The following is a 26,327-nucleotide window of genomic DNA, read 5'->3' on the forward strand; positions in this document are numbered from 1 at the left end:
GCCAGAGCTGTTCCTAGGACGTATTCCCACTCCTCTCATCTCAGTCTGCGATTACATCTGTGCAGTAACCTTTTTTTTTTCCTTCTTAAATACGTTACCAGAGGCATTGCCAGCATTGCTTGCCAGCAGCAGGTCCGTCCTCGAGCCGCCTGGCATTGACTCCAGTGGACACGGTGGAAGCTTCTGGCAGCTTCTCAAAGAAGCACATAAACATTGTATTATTCTTGATATTTTTTATTTGAATGAAACCAAGTGTTTCCTCCTTTCCTCTTCAGTGATTGCCAGGAAAGACAAAACTAGTAGCTTCAGGAGGAAAAAAAGAAATAAGAAGCCTTCAAGTATACGATGAATTCTCGAGCTTCTGTTCAAAATTCATCCACTCCCTCTGTCTGCAATGGGAAGTGGAAGTGCCCAACTAACTGCGAAAGAAGGCAAATTCACTTGGGGTTTTCCATCAGACAAACAAACACTCTTCACACCAGCAGCCTCAAGTAAGGTAAGCTAGTTATGTATTTAAATAAAAATAATAAACCCACAACAAACAATGAAGCATCTTTAACTCCAAGTGAATCAACTCTGTCTGGATCACAAAAAACAAATGTGGAGAATGTGCTCTTTAGCAGACATTTCTCACTGGCACAATGCAGGACCATTTTAACTGAAGTCTCACTTGGTCTAAGCTCTTCTGCTGTTTGAGTGTTGATCGCCCTGAACTTCAGAAACGGGTTTCTAGTTTCCCCTATTAAAAGTGCACCTTTCAAAACAAGTTTTAAAAAAGAAACAGAAACAGCTACACATCAAGTGAAAAGGCAGAAAAGGGACTCAGGCACTGGACACATTTAAAAGACCAGGGAAGTTAAAATTTAAGCTTTTGCAAACAGGAGGTGGAAAGTGGGAAACACGCTAATTGAGCTCAAAGGAAGCTGGTTTTTATATTTCATTCTGCAATATTCAAACAAAACAAAACAAGAAGCTGAACTCTAATTTTGATTCCACTAACAAGGACATTACTCATCTGCTTCACGTTAGACATGACAGTCTACAAAGCCAATGTTAGATATATAAAAAACATGTAAAATAAGAACTGAGTCAATTAGCATGACAAAATTACAAGTTTATTGCAAAGTAAGATGAGTTTTTGCCCTCAACAGCACATGCCAGAACAGTTAAAATTTTACTTTCAGCTAAATGTTACTCAAAAATCACATCCAATTTATGAGAACCAAACTTCATGTTTGTATGTGTATTTCCTTTCACAAAAGACTACCCTGCATTTATTTGTTTATTTATGACGGGCTTATCCAAATATTTTAAATTACGTAGTTAAATTTATTAAGGAAATCCTTAATAAATGATTCCTTAGCCAATCTACAGTTTAAGTATATTGGGAATAAACCAGGGAGTCAATAAAAAAACCCAAACCAACAAACAACAAAAAAGAAGACTTGGTTACAATGGTCAGCTCAACAATTGCTTGGGTCATCGCTGCTCATCATCACAGTATAATCCAGTTCAGAACATTCCACTTGGCAAATTAAACAAGACATGAAATCAGTCCACGTCTTCAACTGGAGAAATTCCTTCCTTTTTTTCTATCTTGGATACCTGCAAGTAAAAAGGAAACCAATTCAATAGTAAAAATGTGCTTGCATTTAATGTCTCCTGTCTTTTCAGACTTCCATCACAAAACAGGGTAGAGGAACTGACAGTGAGGATGCCCTCTAGGGCACAGCTGAGCTGAACAGGGTGTTAGTTGCAGTTAAAAGGTCAAACTTTCTTCCCATCCACCCCTCTCAACCTCCCTTTGGCCGCCTGCTCCCGTCACTTCCTGGTTTTTTGTCAGTTTGGTGCCTTCATTTGGCTGACCAAGGAGTGGGACAAGCACCAAAGCCATCTCAAAAGCTGGGAGAAAACAGGGAGGCAGGCAAGACTGCCCCTTTCAGTCACACCTGTCAGATCAGATCAGATCAGGTTATAAACCTGGAACCCACCCCAAACAGAGAGCCCAGAATAATTAACATGACCACAGGAGATGCTTTTCATGCTCACATACACAGTTCTGTAAAACTGACCTTCATTGTTTTTACTTAATTTAAGGAATTACCTTTATTGTTAGGTATAAGCTGTTGCTAAGGCCAAGAAAGTAAATAGTTTCAGAGAGGATTCTACAAACTCAGGGAGAACAGACCAAGAGCACAAACTAAACACAATGTTCTGCATGCTACTTCTACCTCTGGAAAATTCTATTCCATGTTCCCCAAATCTATGGGGATATAGAGGGAGAGTCATATTATAAATTCCCGTTCTCACGTTCTTCCATCAGTATCTGCCACTGGTTGTGAAAGACACACAAACATCAGGTTTTTACAAGGTTGTTACAAGGTTGACAAAACTTTTGGTCATTGTGGAATGACCAGTAAACACTGGAAAAGCAGAAGGCAGCCTGCAGATACCTGATCACTGGGGGCAGATGTACTATCTGTCTTCTGTTCCTTCAAATTATGCCACCTATTGAAATCCCAGGGAGTATTTTGGCACCTGGAAGTTGTTAGAAGTGCGTGCTCTAATCACAAATCCTTTATTTCAGACACAGCTCCAAGGCAGGAGTGCTACTGCTGCTCTAAACCACTACAAGGTTCACCCCCTGGGTGGAACCCTCAGTTAGGTAAAGCTGAACAACATTAAGACTCCAAGGGCATACCTGGCAATTCCCAGCAAACACTCCGATATAAAACTTCCTCTTACCCCTGTTCCTTCTGCATCAAATAGAAAGGGAATTTTGCACTTAAAACGAGCAGATAACTAAGCTGGCTTGACTACAGTACAAACAATCCGCAGCAGAAAAACTCTTTCCACGAATCCGAAGGATTTCTCCATCATTAGCACTCCAAGCTGCTTCCATTCACAAATGAGCTCCAGCTGTTAACATGACTCTTCTACAGGAAAACCTGGCATTACCTAAATAAAGGTGGGGTTTATGTCGAGTTTATATCTAATTTCCACAGGCCTGCTACTTATACCAGAAAAACCCTGAGTGCAGATTAAGTCCCAGGAGCAGAATTCCCAGTGAGACACTGTCCTAGAGAGTGTCTTCAGAAGTACAGTTGTGCTGAACACACACAATAAGAGGAAACCACATTCCCTTTCTTGAATATTATTTTCCAGTCTTGCAAAAAGCTACATGAGTTACCAGTCCAGGTTACTGCTGAACTCTTATCAGTCCAGGTTACTGTTGCCTACGAAATAAAATCTTCCCCAAGCAGATTTTCAGGAATAAGTTGCAATGGCCAGTACCCTTGCACAGCACAACTGCTATTCCATACAAATCTAGTTAAAGAGTGTAACAAGATCCTGCATCATTAAAAGATCTTAATCACATTTACTGTAAGCATAAAATAATTACATTTTGGTCCAGACCCTATAAAAATATTTTACCCGACTCCCACTGAGGCCAAAAGAACTTTTGTCCCGGACTTCAGTGGGAAAAAGTCCAAAATGATGGAAAAAAACCAAACCAACACCATACAGACCTACAATAAAGTACTGCACATGGTAGCTTTTATCCCAGGTTTCAAGGTAATAAAACACTATTACAACATGTCTGGCATTTCACAGACGAAGGAATTAATATTTTATTGCATACATAAACATATTCTTAAAAGCAACTGGGGTGTAAAATCTCTGGCAGAAAAAGCTTCAAGGTGCTAAAATCCTTCACCCCAGCACTTTTGCCATAAAAGAGGCATTTAAAAAAAAAGTTTGAAGGGGTGGCTAAAAACTCCAAAAAGTTAAACATGGTTCTTGTAACTGCTTTGAGCCTTTCCACACCTCACAGTGCTCAGCCTAAGAATGGTACCATTACTGTTGCTGTGTTTGAGCAAATAGGCATTTGGGAGTCAACCGAAGTGAGGTTTAAAAGAGGAACTGTTGCAGAAGCAGGTGGGAAAAGCATTCCCAGTGAATTGCTGCCTCTTACTGGCTTTCCCCAGGCAGATGTAGGTCAAGTCTTAACTCTGCAATTAGATAGACCCCTTCACACAGCTCCTGAGCTGAAACTGAAACACATAAGCTTGTTGCCCTGATCAGCACAAGACTCCATGAGTTTGGGTACACTTATTAGTTCCTGACCTCAGTACATATATTCTTTTTGGTTTGTTTTCATGGCATTATGACAATTAAAAAAACCCAAACAAACAAGCTAACAAAAAAACCAAACAACCTACACTGAAACCACTACACTGGCCTTGCAGTTACGTGAAAACAACAATCACGGTTATTTCTGCGGTAACTACTGCCCTAAATGCTAGTTGTCTTGTGCTGGAGATTCACTGGAACCAGGCTCAGCCCACTGTGAGGACTTCTGATGTAAAAGCAAGCGAGAATAAGAGGGCATTTACCTGTTTGTCTATGCACCTGAACTGCCAGGACCACGCGGTGTTGTAAAGGAAAGGCCTCAGGTCAAATCTGTTGTCGTCGGGGCTGTAGTTTTCGGCGTGGTAGGAAGGAGTGAGGGTGGTCATTTTATGCCTGTTAACTGAATACATCCTGAAGAAATGCTTGACCTTGGATGCCACCTGGTGTACAAAGAATATAGCTCTTAATCAGATGCAGTTCTTTAGTATTGAAAAGGTTTAGGGGAGAACGGTACTTTGGAGAGTGTGTTCTACCATTACACAGTGTGGATGTTCTTCCAGAGCAGGAGCTATTTTTTTGGTCTCAGAACACAATAACCAAAGGCTTCAAGACTAGCTGGCCATCTTTATTTCAGAGAACAATTTTCCCTTGAAGGTGTAGTAATTCTGAAGTAATTATTTTCAAATTACCCAATTACTGTTTTAACGATTTGCAACACAGACAACAAGCTCCATTTAAGAGATGCACACCAGCTCTTCCAGCATATTCTACTACTCACAAAATAATGGAAATATCCCTTTCAGTTACAAGGAAACTTGACCTTTCTCCAAACATATGCTATTTCAGCAAAAACATTAAACTATTTTTATTTTTTTTTACTTTTTGGTATATTACCTCTCTTGGAGTACAGATTTCCTTCCACATATTAATCAGCTTACAGAACATACTGTATGGTCCAGCCTTTGCAATTTTTCTTAACTTGCCATAGATTGAGAGCTCTGCATATGTCATCCCCATATCTGCCTGAAAACACACACACAGAAAGTCACCGAGAATCTTAACTGTGCAAACTGTAATTAATGGTTTTATGGAGCAATTACAAGAACCTGGTTTAATAAAAGAAACACCCAAATGAAACTGTCAGTGTTGAAAAGAAATAATACTACTATGTGAAGAAGGAAGAAATAACTGTAATCTCTCTGAACTGGGAGATTTGAGCCCCTCAGAGGTAGTTGTTGGGCTCACCAGTCCTCTCTTTTCCAAGTGGATTGCAAAGAGACTTCTGAGGAGAAGAGAAAGGGCTTTGTCACCAGTCATTTTGATAGTATTAAGGCGCTGATTGACTCTCTTTTGATATTAAAAAAAACTTAAAACAAACTGAATTTCAGAACACCCATCCTCCCAAGTGCCCAAAATCTAAAATCATTCAAAAGAAGTTAATTTTGCTGGTTTGGAAACTACTGCCAGCATGACAGGGCTAGTGTGGATACCAGTGCCTTGTTGGCAGCCTTAACACCGTTCACAACATGCTTGTCAAGAAGCATAAGAGTAAAAAACAATAGTTATTGGACAAAAATTTGGGGATAAGGCTTACCAGAGCATTTTAAAGGCACTGCCCATTACCTCATCAGTTTGAGCCACTTGTCCATCCACCAGGGGCTCTAACTCTGCAGTGGGTGGAGCTGACATGATGCTGTAAGGTAAAAGGTAAAAGGAAAATGAGTGTTAGTTAAAACAGTCTGGTTTGTTAAAAAAATCAAATGCTTTATTCAGAACCTTTTCAGGGCATAAGCTGCTAAAGGACTAGATAACTTAAAGAAGTGGTGCCTGCAAGCTATTCCAGGTTTAAAAAAAACCAAAAGCAGCTGGTACAAACAGGTCCTTCAGTGGCATTAACACCACAAAGTGTAAAGCCCAAAATATGCTGGAGAAAAACCCAGCCACCGAATCACTCACTGCTCACCTTCTGAGGGCTGTGAGCTGGAAGTTTTCAATGCAATACTGGATGAAGTTCTTCAAATCAGTCTTGCTGATCCCACCAATGGGATTGATGTCAGCACTGGAGCAATCGTACTTTGTCAAGTAGCCTCGGAGACTGAGCCAGAGAGGGAATTTTATATTGTCATTGGAGATAATAATGTAGCTATGTAATCATTTATACCATATAAATAGTAATTTTTATGTGGAAGAAAGAAAGGGAGGACCAGACTGCACATTGTTAAGATATTTATACCTAAAGGGCAAACATGTTCAGCTGCAACAGGGCTACCCTAAAGCCATGGAACTGCCAGCAGAAGATGGTATTTTAAACAATGATGAAACACTGCCAAACTGCCCATGCTAAGGCAATAAATCTGATGCAAAACAATTGAAATACCATGCTGACCAATTAACAAAATAAATCCCAAAACACCCACAGAACCAGCACACTACTCTCACAGCTTTAGAGGTTAACAATCCCACAGTCCTACAAGGATTGCTTTAATCTTGAAATACTCAGCTCTAGTAACTCCAGATTTTAAAATCTTTTTTTCAACTCAAAGTTCACATCTGAATTCCTAAATTCAGTAATTGAAAATGCCACAAATTGGGAAGTTAAGCTACTGAATGCACAGGGCAAGCTCCACTGAAAACAGCATTTTATTGGAAAGCTACAGCAATACTTTGGCTAAACTTCTGAAAAAAACCACACAATTTTCCATTCAGGCTGATTCTACTATTTTAATTAATTTCACTGTTATCAGTATATCCTTAGGTTTTTTACCTCTTCTGAGTAATGATCTACATGGGACTTGGTAGAGTTGCCAGGAAACGCAATGCCCTGTTCCACCTGGGTTTAGACTTCTAATTTTCACCAACCTTTCATCCACATTGGCAGATCCCAGGACCAGCAGTCCCCCTGGCATCCCACGAGCCCACAGTGTCAGCTGAGCAAACAGGTAGGCGAGGACCATTCTTATTCTAGCCTGCAAAGCAAAATCCAAGAGAAATCAAGTTTACAAAGCAGGGTAATTTCTCCCCAGTCACTTTTATTAATCAATTCCCTAAAAAACCCCCACAAACATAAAGAACAAAACGTGAGGGGGTGTTAACTGCAAGAACAGTGGTCTAATGGAGAAGATGCTGAACATACTTAAGTAAAGCCAGTTTCAGTATCTGCTACTGCCACACAACTACATGACTGAGCAAGTTTGTTCTGCTCTGAACTGCAGAATGGGGAGTAGTTGCCATTTTCTACCTCCTACAAGGATCCACAAGGGACAAAGTGTGCAGATGAACCATCTGTCTACCACCCCTTTTTATGGAGTAAATAAATCCCTTTCTTCAAACCCATGACATTTACAACAAGTTCACTTTGCTTTTGTCCCCGTTCTGAAACTCAGCTTTTTCCAAGGATGGTAAAACCAAGCTGGGATTCAGCCTCCAGCTCCAGCCACAACTGTGGTGTTAAGCAAATCACCACACTCCTCCGTGACTAAAGCCTATCCAAAAAGCTGATAAAGGATCCAATGTTTGCTTCCAGAGGAGACAGCTGGATTTCTCCAGTAATAAAAGGGGAGAAAGATCAAGTCCTCAAACTAACAGAAAACTCTCAAACAGGACGACCAACACTGAGCCAGAATTAAAGCAGAGCTGCTGGTTGGATTGGAAGCTTTTAAGAACAGGCCAAAACAAGCCTAATGAAGATTAAGTACCTCCTGATGTTAAAAAAAATAAAAAATTAAAATATTCTCTTCTACCTTCTAAAACAGAGGGCATCTAGGAACTGAACTTGATGTCTCCCCCAGAGCCTTTTAGAGGCTGCTAAAATTCACCAGGGAAAAGTGTACAGCAGCAGTATTTTTGGGTCTTGACCTGCCACGATCCCATTGGGATCTCAGACCTGCCCACTGAGATACTTTGCTGCTTGTTTTCCTGACCTGGCAACTTTCTCTTGGGGATGCTTTCCTAAAAAGCACCTAGACCAGTGCTGTTGATGGGATAGAGGCAGGTCCTCTTCCTTCCTGACCCTCCTACAGAAGTCATCAACAATTGGTCTCCTCCTGAATTATGTGGGACTGTAGATTTCTGCTGCAGAGAAGCGTTTATTTACTGGGAAGCCCACAAATCTTCAAGGGGCACACCACAAGTTCAGGCTGGTATTTTACCATTTTGTACTCTAAAAACCACAAAACACCACAACCAAGAGGGTCTGACCTGATTCAGCCTCCACACACCTGCACGTTCTGCAGTGCTAAGCTTTCTCTGCTGCTCCCTCCGTAGACAGAAAATCGGGGAGTTCGACCTGTCACCGTGCTGAAAATTCCCACAACAGCTTTCACAGCCACATCTATGTTCAGGTTGATGTGATAGCTGAGAAGAATTCAAGCAGAAGTGACTCAACCAGCACAATCTGACTAGGTAAAACACCATTAAAAAGCAAAAACCACAACCCCACCCATCATGTGATGTTTTAAAGGCTGCTAACTTCTTGGATCTGGTATGAAGAAATTTAGGAAAGAAGAACACTTTCCAGAGGCTGTCCCTCGCCAAACACTTCCAAGTTTGCCTCACATTAACACTAAAATAATACCTGTAACAATCCATCTTAACATACCTCCTAGACCTTATTTTTTCCCCATTTTAGAATTTGAAAGTTTTCAATGAAAGTCTTCGCCAGAACACTTGTTTTTTGTTTTGTTTTGTTTTTTTCCCAGCTTGTACCTGCCTATTTGCTCAGCCAGAAGTTTAGCCCTGTTGCAGGTGTCCTGGGAGGAATTCTCACTGGCCATGTAGCAGGTGGTGAAGACACGCTTGCAGAATTCCCGGGGATCCTCGGGGGTGTAGGTTTCATCATGGACAATCCTTCGTGCATCAGCCAGCACATCTGCATCTGAGGGCAGGGCAAACAAACACAACAAGAGGGGAAATTGTTGCCCTCCTGCTACCCAGGATATGCAAACACCTTGTATATTCCTGGTGTTCCAGCTAAGCCCCTCCCAAATAAAATGATTCCATCATCTCACTCCCCAAACAAGATTTCAGGTATCAAATAAAAGAACTACCGGGTTTGCTTCTGATTTTAAACCCTTTTGCTCTATTAAAGAGTCTTCATAGAAAACACAATCCAATATGTACAAAGGCTTAGTTAAACGGCATAAAGTCTATTTAAAGCCAGTTTTAGAGCTTGAACCTAAAACTGCCTAATTAGAGCTTGAACCTAAAAGTGCCTAACCATGTTTTGTAGTGCTGATTTTAATAGGACAAAACTTTCAGGATAAACTCAAATCCCAAAACTACATCGGCAGTGAACAATGTGAACAGATACCAGCCTGAGTTCCACATCCAACTCTTAAACCCAAAATGAAAACCACTAAGCAAATTCAAAAAAAACCTCAACCTGCACGTGCGTTTTCTGCTTGGAATTTCAGAGGAGATAAAAAGGACTCCACTGGAACAACTGGGAAGGAGTCTGCCAGTGATGACCTCTTGCATCTACTACACCCAGGTAATATTAACCTGTCTGTAACCATTAGCAGGCATGGCTGGCCAGACACACAGACCTACTTACTTCCATTCTTGACTGCCAGGCAAACCTGGCGACACATGGAATAAACTATGCAGGCTGTAGCAGAGCTGTCAATTCCACCACTAAGAGGTAGGAGAAATCCTGCCTTGAAAACAGAGCAAGAAAAAAGATGTTCCACATAGCAAAAATTAGAAAAAAAAATAAAAAACTACACCATTCAGAAACACATCTTGTAGTAAAAGAATGACAGGTGCATTGTTCAAGTTGTTTATGTTCTACTGGGGAAAAGCAAAATAAACTCTCCTCAAGTGGATAATCAAACAAGTAGTCAGTGTAAATTCTTTGGTTAGAAAAACTTCCAGTATGTCCTTAGCCTCTAGTAACAGAGAAGAGCTAAAACAATGATTACTTTTTCATATATACTTCACTATTAAACTGAATTATGAGTTCATGTCACTCTGCTTATTTTACACATCTCCATTAAACCACTCAAATATCTTCCTTACTGAAAAACAGCAAGAAGAAATTCCCTTTGTTAGGTTAGCTCGACTTCCAAAGGAAAGCATGATTCCTAAGGGAAAGGTGCAAAGAGCACACTGAAGTCACACTTGGAATAGAATTTTTAAGTCTGAATGAGCTACCAGTGAAAAACTGATAACCTTGAACCTTGGACTAACATCCCTTTGCATTCCCAGCTGCACAGGATTGCAATGTGTCCCGTCCCTGTGGCACAGCAGATGATGTGTAACCAAGGCAAAGAACAAACCCACTTGTTCTTACCTGTTTGCTGCGCCTTAAATAGTCCCAAAGCCAACATGCAGGTCCAAGGCTGAAATTAGAGAATATGATCATTCTAAGGGGGTTGTGCAATAGCACCTGAGCAAGTCAACATATTTCCTGTGCTCTTCCAATGAGACACTTTCTTTACTTAAATCTAAGTAACATCTTATGATTATCTCTTTCTTTGGTTTGTTTGAGTTTTGGTTGTTGGTTTGTTTGTTTTTTTTTTTAATAGAAGTAATTTTCAAGCAACAGATTCAGTGTATGTTTACCTGATCTCCTCCTCAGGACTATGATATCTCCACTGGATTGGCATACAGGTGGGTACAGCTACATCATCAGGACATGACAGAGCAAAATTCACTTTTACCCTGGGATAAGGATTCACTTTACTTGCCTAAGAAACAGTACAGAAGAATTTGTAAGACATCAACTTTAAAGCAGCATGTTACCTATAAAACATCAGATCCATAGAACACTGTGAAAAATCAAGACATGCAGATACTTTTTACATTCAGTAACTATTCAAACTTGGCAGAGTCTACAAACACAACCTCCCTAAAAGGGTTCTTACCGCCAAGCTACGGGATGAAATCTCTGCTCTGTAACTTCGGACATCCTCCAAGTCCAGAGTGGCCACCAGCACCTCCTGTGGAAAGGCTTTCAATGTGACATCATTCACAAACAGATAAACAGTGCTTGGCAGGCCAGGACTATAAAAAATTGTTGGGGAAATTTTCCACATAGATTTTTTATGCTCGCTCCACAAATCATCTCTGGCTTGGCAGAATTTCTTAGATTAAAAAGGGGTTACGACCAACCTGCCTCACTGAGTACACTGAGGACACCCACAAACCACAACAAATTTATGGCCCCTGTCAGATGGCTGAACAAAAGGTTCACCACAAGCTGCGGCAAAGGAAAAGGCAAGAAGCACACTGGGGAAGGAGATGGATTTGGCACATAACGTGAGGAAACGTGCAATTTTGGTGACAAATCTACTGAGAGGGCGCTTTTTGAAGTAAAGCTCAACCTATGAAACCTTTTGTCTCAAAACTGGGTTACAATTATAACACTGCAACCACTGCCCTTTTTTTCTTTAGGTAAGTTAACATGGTCTCTCCCCCTCCTGGTGATTGCACACAAAAACGTTCTCATGAAGTTCTTCCACTGTGAGAGCTCTTCCCCCCTCACAAAAGCAGGAGAGCTACTGCAGATCAGATCTGGGCAATCTGACTAAGAAAAAAGCTTGGATCTAGTTGAATAGCATAGTTAAAATACATCTTTTTTCAGTCTAGAGCCCTGGACCCAGTGTCTGGAATGTCTGGAACACTGAGTGTTCAACACGTGTTAAGAATCAATGCAGCCTTACAAATTTCACCTGTAACTAGCAGCTCTGGGGTGAGCATATTACCACATCATCCAGTGAGAACTGGGATCCTTGTGCAACTGTTTCTCCGTTCATGGAAATCATGGCACAGCCATCGTAATACAGGCGATCACCATCACAGCCCTTCTGGTTCGCGAAAATATATATCCCACCATTCTGGGAAGGGAAAAAAAAACCAGGCAGGAGAGAAGGGAAAATGCTGCTCAGAACACAGCACCTGACAGGATGTTTGTTAAAGGACAAAATCTTATCTCTGTTCCTGCCCTTCTTACAATCTTCTTCTCTTTTTACCTTGTAAGTGATTTATGGCTGGGGCTCTCCCCCGTCATTTGCAAAGGCACTTGGCGTGTGATATGCACGACAGAAACAAGCAACGAGGTGGAGTAAATGCAGTAAGTGAGCTCTGTCCCTTTCACAGTGTTAGAAGTCCTCTATTAGTAGCAAGAGCAGCCCAAGTAGAGAGGGCAGCACTTCCAAACTGAAATTCTAAGTTCAAATTGAGATTTGGATATCTGAGGACAGAGCAGATACTGTTAAATATAACCTAAGCCTGTTAAATTACAATGACAAAGCAGCTGCACGTTTTTCACAGTGTAATGTGCCCTCATTGCTTTATTTTTGTCCCCATCACTATCAGAAAGGATTACAGTCTCATTACTTAATATCTCCTTTTTTTTTTAAAACAAACAGGACTTTCAAAGTAGAAAAATATTTTTTTAAGTAAGAAGATAACAGAGGAAAAATTAAGTTTAGACCCTGATTTCTATTTCCCCTTCCTGATATAGTTACTGATATTTCCCCAACACAATGTTGCTATGTGAATGAAAATTGGGAAAGAAACCATCATTTTCAGGAAATGAAAGAGACTTTTGGATGATTTTTGTATGTTGACAGGTAACAACAAGGACTGTCAGGGCCCCCAAAATCTTTCTATGTCCTGCCACAGGAGAGGAGACTGTTCTGAGAAAAAAAAAATGAGGTGCATAACCTTTTTTGGATATTAAAATTTATACCTTTGCCGTGGCAGAATTCACCAAATCCACTCTTGTGTGAGCCTTTCGCAGCACGTGGTGACTCCCAGAGGAGTTGGTGAAGATTTCCACACCATCAAGTCCCATGTCAATATGAGGGCTGTCAGAGCAACGTGGATATACAGTGCAAGGTCAGTTGTGGGACCATTTTCCTTGTCTCTTAGTAAATCCAAAAACAGAACCATAAAAAGGAGATTTTTTTTTTTGGCTGCCTTTTTTTTTTTCCTTTTGACAACGTCCCAAGAAATCAATACTAAAAAAAAAAAAATCACATTTTTCACAAATGTGATTTCTAACCTTCTGCAGTTACAAGGAAATTAATGTCTGTAACTGTGAGATTTGGAAATACATCAGGAACATTTAGTTTATATTGTAAAGAGCTTTCATGCTGCCACATCTCCCCTCCACCCCTTTGTGAAAGGGATCTTCTTTGTCGTTGGGAAGAACTTTAAATTGTAGCAGGAACTTAAATAATAACAGGAAATATTACTTATGTTAATAGGCTTCGCTTTTCCTTAGTGAATTTTTTTTGCTTCTTTTTGCATTGTGTGATGCTGGTTAAAAAGAAAAGCAGCCAGGACTAAGCTAACAGCTAAATGTTTAAGAAAAGTGAGACATCTCCAAGTGATGTTGCCTAGAAGCCTGTGCTCTGCCTTGTCAAACAGAAGAGTGCTCAATTTGTCTGTCAGAAGGAGTGGCTGGGAGGATTTGGTCAAAAACAAAGATAACAGGAAGAAAGTTAATTAAAAGACCTAATAATAATCTCAAAACTCTGAGACTAGGTACAGTTAAGTGGGAATAATACAAAACTATGATTGCTGGACAAAATCAATACTAAAAATTGATACAGAATACCTTTGAGCCTCTATCAAGTTATAGAGATGGATCCAGAGAGGACATTTCAGCCTCAGGCCGAGCTGAAAGCTGACCAGTGTCTGGAATGTGAGCACCATAGTTTATCTGTCATTTGTTTCCTCAGGTCACTTCTTTCATTCTGGTTCTTTTTGTATCTCTCTCCTGCCTTCTCTTTCTAATTAATTTAGCTTCGCCACTCACATTTTTTGGCCATCCTGCACCGAGCCTAGTGAGATCTTTTCCACAAGGTATTTATTGCTCTTAATTATATTTTAGCTTACTGTCACTTTCTGAAAGACAAATTACACAATAAGCAGATCTTTTCAAACATTTCTTTTCCCCCTTTACCTATTTGGTGTCCAGAGTTCTTCACACATTTCTGCCCCTAGGCAGGTATCTTTGGTTGCTAGCACTGCATCCCCAAAAGGAACAGTTTCCTGGGAAAAAAAACCCAAGAACATCTTTATACACATGTAGTAGAAGAATCTGTTCAATTCAAAAAGTTAGCTACAAATCTTAAAAAAATTTATAAAAATTGAATGCTCACTCATGTGAAATGAGTGACACAATATCACTCACATTACACCTTCTTTTTGTACCAAGTTAAAAAAAAAAACAACTCTAAATCGCAAAATTCTGGATTGACTGGAATTTTATGCTGAAATTTCAGTAGTATCCAGATCCAATGCTTTGCTTCCATCTACAAAACAGAGACTGTTTCACACTGTGAATCACAGTTCTGCTTAAGTGGAAAATACCCCAAGTTTTAGATCCTTCTGAATCAAGAAGGCCCAATGATTTTTTTAGTTTTATTTCTTTTACCTAAAAACACATACCAATCTCAAGCACAGATAAATGCAGTACCAGAATTGTGCAAAATAAGACCATCAAGGTCCTCTATACACAAATAACTGAGGCAGACTTCAAATTTGTCTGCTTTGCTGCCACATACTAACATAAAAAAAAGGTTAAATTATGCTCTCACTAAATGTAACTGAGAACTACCACTGAAACCTATGAATTTGCAACATGACTGGCAGCAGAATTTGATGTGCTGCAGTTTTTAATTGCTGAGTGTGGAAGACACTAGTTAAAAAAAAAGCAACTTACCTGTCCAGTCACTTCCTGAATTATCCTGGGTAGAAAATATTCCTCCACATGCCTAAAAGAAGTTTATAGATTGTGAATACATGATGTGAATCACAGCATATAATATTATTCTCATCTCCACATTCTCATGCTTTCTGCCACTGATTAAAGAAACTGTATTCAAGTTGTACAGAGCTTTATGTGTTAAAAAATAATTTTAAAAGACATATTTAAATAATATAAAAGATTTTTAAATGAAAAATAAAAATAAAAAAAATTATTGCAGTTAAATAAATCAGAAATGCTAAGATCATAAGCTGGCAATTTATAGCTCTTTGCTTCAGAAATGCATGGTAAACAATGCTCCATCCTAGCTAGAAACCAGACCAATAAGAAACACACCATTATTTGCTGCAGAGACTTCAATTCTGCTGCTGCAGCTTCAAACAGCTGTGCTTTTAAACACAACTTCAACAGCCACCAGCATACCTTGCTTTGCTCCACGGGGTGAACCACCTGAGCTCTCTGTAGTTTCCCTCATTTGCCAATGCTATTTTTGGTCTGATCAGAAGAATTTTCCTTAAATCATAAAACAAAACAGGAGGGGCAAGTTAAGACCTGATGTACAGACAAGCAAGGCTATACATGAACACCGGTCGAGATCAACTCCTTTTTTTTTTTTTCTATTATGATGCACATTAAACAATTACTACATGCAAACACTTTTCAAGTTTGTTTGCAGACTCAAGGGGTTTTTCTCAAGTCTTTCAGGAACCAGTGGAAATTTAGTTTCTACAAATCCAGAAAAGAAATAGAGAGAGTGCAAAACATTGTCTCTTAAAATTTAGTAGATACACTCCATCACTCCACATAGCACTGAAGAATCTCACTTGAAGGCCAAATAGCTCTCTGAAAGGACACACTAATGTGTTATCTCACAAAACATGTAAAGAACTTACTTATTTAGAAAGATCACTCGACAATTGTAGCGAACATTTCTGTGCAGAACAGGCCTGTGAAAAGAAGCAGAAGTTAGCAGTGACTAAGCTCATTAAATGAAATAAAAAAAGATATAAGTTCTACTTCGTTCCACAAAAACTATTTTTCAGACCTCACTGAAAAGAATTCAGCAAAACAATATATTACGCTTTAGCTTCTAATTTTTTAATTCAAGTAGTTGAAAAAAAAATAATCAGTTACTGACTATCCTGTCAGTCTCAGATATGTCAACCCCTTTATCACATGTACACACAAAAAACCCAAACAAAAAAACTTACATTCCCACATCACAGATAATGTCTTGAGTAGCTGGAGACTCCAAAAGCTTTTCCAGAACTTGAAAGGAGTGCAGGAGTGTGTCAGACTCATAATAGTGATCTGAGCAGCCGTAACCACTGCGTACAAAAACATTAAGAAATCAAAAATTCAGCCAAATCAGCACCAGGGACGAAGAACCAGAACTGCTTCAGACCGTGGACATTTCACCCACACAGGTAATTTGCACAGAAGATGAGGAAGGAGGGCTGTCAACATCACCCCTACTGACAGCATTTAAAGCTCCCTGGCGTTTTATATCGCCTCGTGATCGTTCCTTTCAAGGGCAGCGGGCGGAATTCAAATTTGCCACATTTTCTCTGAAGGAAAACTCGCTGAAATAGGTTTAGAGATCACCGGTACCGCTCAGGTTTCCGAGCCAAACCCATCCCGTGCTCGCAACTACAGCGCTTTTCTGGGCGCCGACAGCCGCACCGCTGGAAGCATTTACGGAGCTTTGGGCACTGAGGGGCTGGTTTTCCCACTCTGCTCTTCCAGGATGAGCCGGGAACGCAGCGAGCCCAGCGCCAACAAAGCCCTCTCACCAGATCTCGAGCTCTGGACCAAGCCGGTACCGGGCTCCTCTGCTCCTGGCGACGGCGATACCTGGAAAAGTGCTGGGTTAAAGCCCGGACCTGCCCGCGGTTCCAGCACAGGCATGGGAAGGGAGGGAAAAGGGAAGGAGGGAAGGAGGGTTCCTGCGGGCAGCCAGCGAGCTCAGCAGACGCCGCCACCACCACCCTTCCCGCCCTGCGCTCACTTCTGACAATCCTCTCCAGGTTGCCCTCAAAGTCCAGAGCCCACTGGTTGAGGGCACAAGTGGCCACGGTCACGGCCCGGCCCATGGCGGCCCCGCCGCCTCCTTCCCGGCCGCTTCCGGGGTGGAGCCAGCGCTCCCGATCCCTCCTCCCGATCCCTCCCTGTGCTTGGCTGCCGTGAGGCTCCCTACATACCGGATTCCAGCTTTATTCTGTACTAGAATCGCAGAATCCTTTAGGCTGGAAAAGACCTGAAGTCTAAGGCCTAAAGACTAAGTCCAGCCGTTCCCCCAGCACGGCCAAACCCACCGCTAAACCGGGTTTTTAAATACCCCTAGGAATGGTGATTCCATCACTTCCCCGGGCAGTCTGCTCCGACGCCTGGCAACCCTTTCCGCGGGGAAATTTTTCCTAGCATTCTAGCTAAACCACTCCCAGCACACCTTGAGGCCATCTCCTGTCGTCCTGTTGCTTGTCGCTTGGCTACAACCTCCTGTCAGGGAGTTGTAGAGGGCGAGAAGGTCCCCCCTGAGCCTCCTTTTCTCCAGGATGAGCCCCCCCAGCTCCCTCTGCCACCCCTCATCCCACCTGTGCTCCAGTCCCTTCCCCAGCTCCATTCCCTTCCCTGGACACCCTCCAGCCCCTCAGTGTCTTCCTTGTCACGAGGGGTCCAAAACTGACCCCAGGGTTTCAAGGAGGGGCCTCAGCAGTGCCCGGTCAGGGGGATGGTCACCCTGTGGCTGACACAGGCCAGGGTGTCATTGGGTTTCTTGGCCCCCTGGGCGCACCTGGGCTGGTGTTCAGCTGCTCTCGACCAGCACCCCCAGGCCCTTTCCCACCCGGCTGGTGCAAATTATGCTCAAGTGATAGATAATGTTACATCTTATAATGGTCAGTGGAACATTGAGAGCTTGCTGACAAGTCAAGGTGGTCTAATCCAGTTTAAGGGACTCTGTGGATACCTAAAAGTAACAAAGTGGAGCTCTGTGGCCACCTAAAGTGACAGGCCTGTAGCGCCGCAGGGCTTCGTTGTGACCCAGGGCACACCTGAAGTGCCTCCTTGGACAGGAGAGACTGATGGGAGACCTCACTAGAGCCTACAACCTGTTGGAGCGGGGAACAAGAGGGGCAGGCACTGATCTCCCCTCTGGGGTGACCAGAGACAGGACCGCAGGGGATGGCCTTGGAAGTCGTGCCAGGGGAGCTTTAGGCTGGATATCAGAAAAAAAAGGTTCTTCCCCCAGAGGGCGGCTGGGCACCGAACGGGCCCGCCCCAGATGCTGTCGCGGGGGCAGCGAACATCCATTCCCCCCCGGCCAGGGCACGGCCGTCCCTGCCATCCACGGAGGATTCCCGGGATTCCCTCCCCGCGCTCCGCCCGCGCCGCCCCGCGCGCCGCTCGCCCCATGGGTTGAGCGCGCGCAGCCAATGGGAGGGCGCGGGGCGGGCGGGGCGAGGCGGGGATTGGCCGGGGCCGAGGGGAGGGGGCGGGGCCGAGGGGCGGGGGCGGCACCTGCCGAGGGTCCGCCGGTCAGGTTCGTGTGGGAGCCGGCACGGCTGGATCGGGACGGGATCGGGAGCGACCCCCGGACAGCCACCGACCGTCCGGTTCACGGTCCCGGGTGAGCGACCCCCGGTGAGTGACCCTCGGTGAGCGAACCCCCCCCTCGAGCGACCCCCGGTGCGCGGCCCCCCCGCGGGATCTCTTCCTCCCTTCCTTCATCTCCCCACCCCCCCCTTCTCTCTTCCTTCCCCATCCAGAGCCGAGCGGGGCCGTAGCGGAGCCGTCCCGGGGGTGGGAGAGAGGGGCAGGTGGAGTCAGCATCCCGGGAGGTGTTTCAGAGGCGCCCGGGTCTGGCGACGAGCGGACACGGTTTAGTGGTTTAGGGGTTCCTGGGGCGGTGCTGGACTCGGACAGTGGGACTGGATGGAATCATGGAATGTGCTGAGCTGGGAGGGTCCCGTCGGGACCGCGGAGTCCCAGCTCCTGATTTTTACGCACCGATAAAGTAGCTGAGTCTGGATCCAACTATTTGGCTCCAAAAAAAAAGAAATCTTCGGCCCCTGGTCTACCCTGCAAAATAAGACAAAAGACCATGCAAAATACAGGCCTGTGTCCCCCCCCTCAAAGGGAAGGCAGGCAGTTAAAAAAGAGGACAATAAATCAAAGCTCAGAGCGTGGGTTCATGGTCACCACAGTTGTATGACATCAAACCAGTCCTCTGTTCATTACCCCTGCAGAGCTCTCGTCAAGTCCTAACTTCCTCGTGTTTATTTGTATATATTTAATATTCTGTATATTTTGATGCAATATTTGCACGTTATTGTTCTGTGGCAACAAGCGGACTTCAAAGGTTGTAACACTTTTTTTTAAAAATAATCCATAAGCGTAAAGGTGATCTCATAAAGAAGTAGTAGCCATTGTTTTACAGAAGGCAACAATAAAAAAACTATTTAGCAATATATAAGTTAAGACATTAATCAGAGCAAATGTATTGATTTCTATTTAGAATTGTACAATTCATTCAACTGTTTGCATGCTCAAAAGATAGGTTTGATAATTCTCCCTCAGAAATAAGAAAAAAAAATTTCTGAGGCTGTTACTTACAACCATTCCAGAGTGTCCAATAAAAAGTCACCATTCTTGAAATGCAAAGCCTGAAAAACGAAACAAGTGTAAAGTAGGAATTCTCATTGCCAGCACTGATCTGGACAGAAGTTCTTAGAGAGTGTAGCAAAGCTGGCAACAGAAATAACCTTTGGCTCTGTAGCACCTCTCTGCATTAAATGGTCATGGCAGCAAAGGTTGGCTTTTAAACCCATCTGCTAAAGAAACCTTTACAGAAATGTGAGATTATAATGCTACTTTTGTTATGAAGTTATGAGACTTTAATACAGGGTACACAGATGATATCCTGACACAGGAGAGAGTCCAGTTCCTGATGATCAGTGGAGGTGAGGAGTCAGGTTTGCTGAGCGGGCTTCAAGCTTTGGGATTTTACAAGCCCATCAGTGTTTTCTAAGTGGACTATTTTAGGAAGAAACACTATTTTTTGCTTTATCCACTTTCCATACTGTAGTTTATCCCTAAAATTCAGCCTGTAGTTTCAAAAGATAAAAATCCTTAGGCTAAATCTTTTGGCCTCAGCAGCCCATTGCAACCTGCCCTGGGAAGTTCAGAAACAGCACCATTCATTAAATACACTGTTGTGTCCCAGAGATCCCACAGACATTCAGCTCCAGTGCTAAACCCCACAGAGTGTCAACTGCCATAATAGCTGATTTTTGACTTGGATGAGATTAACTCTTGTTTTCTGTGGTGTAGCTGGCACATCTGGAGCAAGGGGTCTGGGCAAGAGTACCTCATTAGCAGGGTCCAGTACAGATGATGTTACAACAGTAGCCATTTCTCTAATTAAGGAAGGCAATTAGATACAGGAATTTATTTTCAGAGATTTAAAGAACGTGGCAAGACATTTTCCTTTTGCATTTCACATGTAAATAATGTGCCATATATAATATTATGTTATATAATACATCTTAAAATTTCCAGTTAGCCAGGAGTTTAATGGGTTAGTTTGCCATCATTGTTTTGATTATGTTTTGCTGAATATAAGCTCATTAGGATTTGCTAAGGATCTTTCCCTTCTTTCCCTCTACCTCCAAATTTCATGTAATCAGAAGGCTGTAGAAGAGTTTTTAATAACTTTTAGTTGTGTTTCTCTTGTGGAGCCGTAGGCTCCATTACTGAGAATAGGCTGGAGTAATGCAGTGAATATTTTCTTTCCTAGAAGACATCATGGCAGCCCATCAGGAGAAAAAACCTGCTCAAGAAAGAAAACACAAACCCAGCCAAAATGATACTCAGACATCTCAAGTCCAGTGGGGAAGAGCATGGTGAGAGAAGCTGATGACCCTAATGAGCCCTTGTATTTCCAAGTGGTTCACACTTCCTCCTAAAGTTACTCCATTCCTGTTAAACTTCCCTCTGTTAATAACAGACTGTTATAATGTTTGACCAAAGGAAATGTCTGTGCTCCTGAAAACATTTTCAGTTTTCATCCAGTTCATCTGGAAGGGCCACTGAAAAAGAATTGTCTGATAATAATTAAACCACTTGTCTACCTGAAAACCGGGGAAAAAACCTGCTGTGTTTTGGATTGCAGGGAGGTGGACTGGTTTTCCTTGGCGAGCATCCTTTTCCTGCTCCTGTTTGCCCCACTGATCGTGTATTACTTCATCATGTCCTGTGACCAGTACCAGTGCTCTCTGACTGATCCCCTCAGGGACTTGCTCACAGGGAACACACATCTGTCTGACATCTGGAACAAGACTCCTACGCTGACCTACAGGGCTGCTGGCATCTATTGCCTCTGGGTGGCTTTCCAGGTACGTGATTGAGATATGAACTGATGAAGGGTCTGGTTTTTCAAACAGCTCTTGGATGAATCCTTTTGCACCAAGGTTAGTGGAACGTAGCCCTGGCATTTACTCTTTGGCGTTTCTCACTTCCCCGTGGGTTTTGGAATCCAAGTGAGGCTTATGGACTGGAAAAATAAGTGTGTAGGGAATATACACAAATATTCCTTGTGTGACATAATCCTTGATGAAGTTACTATAGAAAAACTGTACCCATTTGTTTTAAATTCATACCCAAGAAAGCACTGCAGAAGGGCTGATGGTTTCTATAGACAGGCAGTGAAAGAAGGCTGTTAAAAGTGTGAAATATCTTCAAACTTAGCAAACCAATTTTTTTTTCCTAATTGGGAAACACTTATATCTCAGATTAATTTCAAAATAGAAAGGATAAGGACCTGAATCTACCTGTTACCAATTGTCCTGCCTCCCCACCGAAAAAGAATTAACAACCTGTCAGGAAATACATCTTTGGAGTTGTGTGTTAGCTGGGATCTAAAATCACAGCGGCTGAATATTGCCACATTTGCTTATCCAATACAGATTTGCTTACCCAATACTTCTTAGAAACTGCAGAGTATGTTATATTTGGTATTTGTAAAATAGTGCTGTGAGGGGTTTTATCTTGTCTGTATTTCCTGTTAATACAATCTCTCTCTTCCAGGTGTTTTTGTATACGTTCGTTCCTGATTTCTGCCATAAGTTTCTTCCTGGATATGTGGGAGGTGTACAGGAAGGTGCTGTCACCCCTGCTGGTAAGCTCTCCCTTAGAATACATGCACACCCTCCAATCTTTTAAAATTAGAGTATTTCTGTACTTACAGTCTTTAATAGAACTAAGTGTTAGAAAGGGTCACCTGTTACTTCCATCAGCATTGAGGGAGATTCTCAATTCAGTTTTGTGAGGAGAGAACTCAGCCTAACAAAGCCTAATGGTTACAGCAGAGCCTTCAGAAAAGTGAGGTCATTTCAGGAGCACTTACTTGAGCTTCTGTATATTAATAAAAAGCTGTATGAATGTAGTGTCACTGAACAGTCCATTTTTTTTTCCTATTTTAGGTGTAGTGAATAAATATGAAATCAATGGACTTCAGGCCTGGATCATTACCCATGTGCTTTGGTTTGCAAATGCCTATTATTTCCACTTCTTCTCCCCTACCATCATTTTTGACAACTGGATTCCTCTGCTGTGGTGTGCCAATATCCTGGGATATGCAGTTTCCACGTTTGCAATGATTAAAGGCTACTTCTTCCCTACCAATGCCAAAGACTGGTATGTGACTTTGAGTAATGAGAGAGTACTAGTTATTAAATAGTTAAATGAAAATTGAACATACAGATTGAATGATTGGCCCGAATGTATAAGCTAAGATTTGACTGTGGTTCTTTGCTTCATTAGCACCATCCTGTGGGTTTCATACATATGACAGCAGCATCAGTGTCACAGACACCTCCATCCTATAAATAAAGTTATAGTTAGGCTGTTCAAAAGTGTAAACAAAGAGTAAAGTAGGACACTTGTGAAATTCTAAAATTTATTCTTAATGTTAATGTTTGGGTCAGTTTGTGTTGTCTTGCACAGCCTTACGTGGTGGGTTTATGATTTTTAATCACTACATCAAATTAATCTGAAATGTATGGTCAGAATGGTAATTGCCTGTACTCGAGTATAACTGTGTACTTTTCTATTTTTTGCTGCTTTCCAGCAAATTCACTGGCAATTTCTTCTACGACTACATGATGGGCATTGAATTTAACCCTCGAATAGGAAGGTGGTTTGATTTCAAGCTCTTCTTCAATGGGCGCCCTGGGATTGTGGCCTGGACTCTCATTAACCTTTCCTATGCTGCCAAACAACAGGAGCTGTATGGCCAAGTGACAAACTCCATGATCCTTGTCAATGTCCTTCAGGTAAGTGCAGAAGAGGAAATTAAGAAACCAATTTGGAAATTAGGTCGTATCAGAGTAGGAAAAAAATTCCTTTGGTGGAAATTAGACTTAGACAGGAATTTAAACTGACCAGAACAAGCCCATTCAGTGATGAAGTAGTGGGACTTCTTTGGACGCTCGTGTTCCTTCAGAGAGCCACGGGAAACACTGTTTTTCAAGTGTTGGCATGGAATTCACAAGTGAATTTTGAGATCATATCCCAAGACAGCACAGAGATTAGGCTGATGCCGTTGAACAGAGTAAGTGGTGACTGTGCTCTGTTAATAATGTGAAATTATTCTCTTGCAGGGTATTTATGTCTTGGACTTCTTTTGGAATGAAGCCTGGTATTTGAAAACCATCGATATCTGCCATGATCATTTTGGATGGTATTTGGGCTGGGGAGACTGTGTTTGGCTGCCTTACCTCTATACTCTGCAGGTAAAAATATGTACAATCCATATTTGGGCTAAAAGGAAAGAACCTTTACAGAAACATTCTGCCCAGCAGTAGAATTTGTACCTTAAATAACTACTAGACAGTTTGAGTGTTGAAAATCCATGACAATGTTCCTTGTAACAATCCACTTGTAGGAAGGCTTACTGTCCATGCATGGAATTGACATATTTTCCTTCTTTTTTTGCCTTTTTCTGTCACTGTCTATTTTATCTGTGTATTTTTCTAAATCCTTTCAGTTTCTTTTTGTACTCCTGCATGCTGAGGGTCTTTTGTTTGGTGGTGGTTTGTTTGGCTTCTGTTGTTTGGTTGGTTTTTTTTTCCTTCTCTCATGCTTTGTTTGCATCCTCACAGCTTCTCTCTTCTTGTTTCACTAAGTTCTGGAGAGCGAAAGAGAGAAGGGAAATGCAGGGCGCAGAGTTTTGTGCAAGTTTTCCACAGCTGTAGCAGTGGAGTGGGTTTTTCCCGTCCCTTCTTCTCGTCTGTCGTGGGTCACTGTAGTCAAGTAACTGGTCTGGCATCCTGAGCACACCTTGCAAGTCCAGTGACTGTGGTTTCTGTGCTCCCCAGGGCTTGTATCTGGTTTACCACCCCGTCCAGCTGGGCACTGCCAACGCCGTGGGCGTGTTGATGTTGGGCTTGATCGGCTACTACATCTTCCGAGCGACCAACCACCAGAAGGACCTTTTCCGTCGTACAGATGGGAACTGCAGGATCTGGGGGAAGAAACCCGAGTACATCGAGTGCTCCTACATGTCCGTGGATGGCACCAAGTATTACAGCAAGCTGATGACCTCGGGGTTTTGGGGGTGGGCTCGTCACTTCAACTACACGGGAGACCTGCTGGGCTCGCTGGCCTACTGCCTGGCCTGTGGGTTTGCACACATCTTGCCTTACTTCTACGTCATTTACATGACCATTCTGCTCACCCACCGCTGCATTAGGGATGAGCACCGCTGTTCCAGCAAATATGGGAAGGACTGGAAGCTCTACACTGCTGCGGTGCCCTACCGGCTCATCCCCGGGGTGTTTTAAGGCTGGCACAGAATCCAGGGAGAAGAAAGAAGAAAGGGTTTTTGGGGTTTTGGCTTTTTTTTTTTTTTTTTTCTTTGAGTGGAATGGAGTTCATTCACACAGGTAAACTAACACCAAGGTTTTGTGAAGGACACTCTGTGCTGTTCTGAAGGAGAAAAGGTGGCTGGACAATAATCCTTGCTGTAGTGAAGGACCGTGCAGGCAATGCTGTGCTTAAAGTAAATGAGATGAGGCACTGAAATGCCCCATTTTTTTTAGAAAACTCTTCTACCTGGAATTCCCTCCTGTACCCCCACCTTCCAAATTACCTTGGAGATGAAAAGTTGCATGTAGTGAGACTCCTGGAATCCCACAAAGCTGGGAGGTGGCCTTACCTTTCCCAGTAGCTGAGTTCTGGAACCAGTTTCCAGTGATTTAGGAGAGGAGGAAAGTAGTTCTGTGATGTCTTTATGAAAGAAGTTGTCTGCTGCAGTTGCTTGTGACAGTCAGAACCTCCTGTCAGTAAGAAGCCCAAAGGAGGATTTATTGTTTGTTGCTTTTCAAGAGATTATCTGGGGAAATACCGAACTGGAGAAGCTGATGTTCAATTATTGTTCTAATCTAAAGGCAATGTTTGTGAAAGATGGTATAAGTTAATCTAACTCAAAAGTAACATTCTCAGCCCCTGAGAATATGGTATGTGACCAACTGAGTATTCTTTTGATGCTGAAACCAAATCTTGCTTTGTGCAGATACCAAGCTCTGCTGGCTTGGGCTGGAGTGGAGTTCATTTTCTCACAGTAGCTGGTGTGGGGCTGATTTTGGATTTGTGCTGAGACTGTTGGTAATGCAGAGATGTTTTCCTTATTGCTGAGCGGTGGTTACACAGTTGTCAGGGCCTCTTCTGCATCTCACCCACCGGGGAGTGGGCTGGGGGTGCACAAGGAGTTGGGAGGGGACACAGGTGGGACAGCCCTGTGACACCATGCTCAGGGAAGAAGGAAGGGGGGATTGTTCAGAGTGGTGTTTGTCTTCCCAAGTCACCACTGTATGTGATGGAGCCCTGTTTTCTTGGAGGTGGCTGAACACCTGCCTGCAGCTGGGAAGTGGGGACTGGATTCCTTATTTTGTTTGTTTGTGTGCACAGCTTTTCCTTAACCTATTAAACTGTGTTTATCTCAACCCCTGGGTTTTCTCACTTCTCTGATTCCCTCCCTCATCCCACTGCAGGGCAGTGAGAGGGTGGCAATGTGGGACTGAGTTGCCAGCTGGGGTCAAGGCATGTCGGTCCTTTTTGGTGCCCAGCATGGAGCTGGAAGGGTCTGAGAGAAGAGCAGGCTGGATTGGAATGTTCTAAACTGGATTTGTAGCTGTTAGTGCTGTTTAGCTGTTCACTGACAGGCTCCTGTGCTTGCTAAGGGCTCACTGGTTCCTAGTGCTCATTAGTGGTTTAATTTGGGGTTTGCTGCTTCTCATCTTACTGTGCTGTGCCTGGGGACACTGGTGACAGCAGTGGTGACACACCTGGGCTGGCAGATGGCCAGGGCATCACTGCTGTTTCTGTACTGGACAGTCTGGAACTCCAGTGTGAACTCCAGCCGAAGGAACTGTGACCTGTGGATGAGTGCACATGGGAGCAGGACACCCTGAAG

General features: G+C 42.8%; 2 protein-coding genes across 5 annotated transcripts; one reads left to right on the forward strand and one right to left on the reverse strand.

Annotated features, from left to right (window-relative positions):
• Nucleotides 1-1,093: 1,093 nt before the first annotated feature.
• Nucleotides 1,094-16,978, reverse strand: NADSYN1 (NAD synthetase 1). Of its 2 annotated transcripts, XM_050336489.1 has the most exons (21): nt 16,863-16,978; nt 16,648-16,708; nt 16,066-16,182; nt 15,748-15,801; nt 15,278-15,367; nt 14,810-14,861; nt 14,048-14,136; nt 12,827-12,944; nt 11,838-11,969; nt 10,998-11,072; nt 10,696-10,820; nt 10,424-10,472; nt 9,686-9,788; nt 8,839-9,007; nt 8,352-8,487; nt 6,994-7,100; nt 6,098-6,229; nt 5,758-5,827; nt 5,029-5,157; nt 4,398-4,574; nt 1,094-1,605 (listed from the first exon to the last, which is right to left on the reverse strand). In XM_050336489.1, the coding sequence occupies exons 1-21, from the start codon at nt 16,945-16,947 to the stop codon at nt 1,552-1,554; spliced, it is 2,124 nt and encodes a 707-aa protein (XP_050192446.1). In that variant the 5' UTR covers nt 16,948-16,978; the 3' UTR covers nt 1,094-1,551. The 2 variants fall into 2 exon arrangements, 1 of the variants encoding a protein (XP_050192446.1); XR_007631544.1 differs by lacking the exon at nt 1,094-1,605 and having other exon boundaries at nt 4,551-4,574; nt 5,029-5,153; nt 16,863-16,970.
• Nucleotides 16,979-18,355: 1,377 nt separating this feature from the next.
• Nucleotides 18,356-25,857, forward strand: DHCR7 (7-dehydrocholesterol reductase). Of its 3 annotated transcripts, none has more exons than XM_050336376.1 (8): nt 18,356-18,496; nt 20,652-20,757; nt 21,027-21,249; nt 21,941-22,031; nt 22,336-22,549; nt 22,983-23,187; nt 23,515-23,646; nt 24,232-25,857. In XM_050336376.1, exons 2-8 carry the CDS (start codon nt 20,660-20,662, stop codon nt 24,694-24,696), a joined length of 1,428 nt encoding a protein of 475 aa, XP_050192333.1. In that variant the 5' UTR covers nt 18,356-18,496; nt 20,652-20,659; the 3' UTR covers nt 24,697-25,857. The 3 variants fall into 3 exon arrangements, with proteins under 3 accessions (XP_050192333.1, XP_050192334.1, XP_050192335.1); XM_050336377.1 differs by having other exon boundaries at nt 18,373-18,510; XM_050336378.1 differs by having other exon boundaries at nt 18,375-18,496; nt 20,655-20,757.
• The last annotated feature ends 470 nt before the right edge of the window (nt 25,858-26,327 follow it).

Source organism: Myiozetetes cayanensis, unplaced genomic scaffold (assembly GCF_022539395.1).
Source record: "Myiozetetes cayanensis isolate MyiCay16 unplaced genomic scaffold, myiCay2020 scf6-25, whole genome shotgun sequence".
Taxonomy (NCBI): Eukaryota; Metazoa; Chordata; class Aves; order Passeriformes; family Tyrannidae; genus Myiozetetes; species Myiozetetes cayanensis.

What these genes read in the sequence shown, in the direction of transcription:
- NADSYN1 (XM_050336489.1), bottom strand. Translation starts at nt 16,947, where the DNA reads ATGGGCCGGGCCGTGACCGTGGCCACTTGTGCCCTCAACCAGTGGGCT. An exon ending in CTGGCTGAGCAAATAGGCAG is followed by an intron (nt 8,488 to 8,838) that starts GTACAAGCTGGG and finishes AATTCTTCTCAG; the next exon opens with CTATCACATCAACCTGAACA. An exon ending in TCAGGTGCATAGACAAACAG is followed by an intron (nt 1,606 to 4,397) that starts GTAAATGCCCTC and finishes TTTTACTTGCAG; the next exon opens with GTATCCAAGATAGAAAAAAA.
- DHCR7 (XM_050336376.1), top strand. Translation starts at nt 20,660, where the DNA reads ATGGCAGCCCATCAGGAGAAAAAACCTGCTCAAGAAAGAAAACACAAA. An exon ending in GTCCAGTGGGGAAGAGCATG is followed by an intron (nt 20,758 to 21,026) that starts GTGAGAGAAGCT and finishes TTTGGATTGCAG; the next exon opens with GGAGGTGGACTGGTTTTCCT. An exon ending in AGGTGCTGTCACCCCTGCTG is followed by an intron (nt 22,032 to 22,335) that starts GTAAGCTCTCCC and finishes TTCCTATTTTAG; the next exon opens with GTGTAGTGAATAAATATGAA.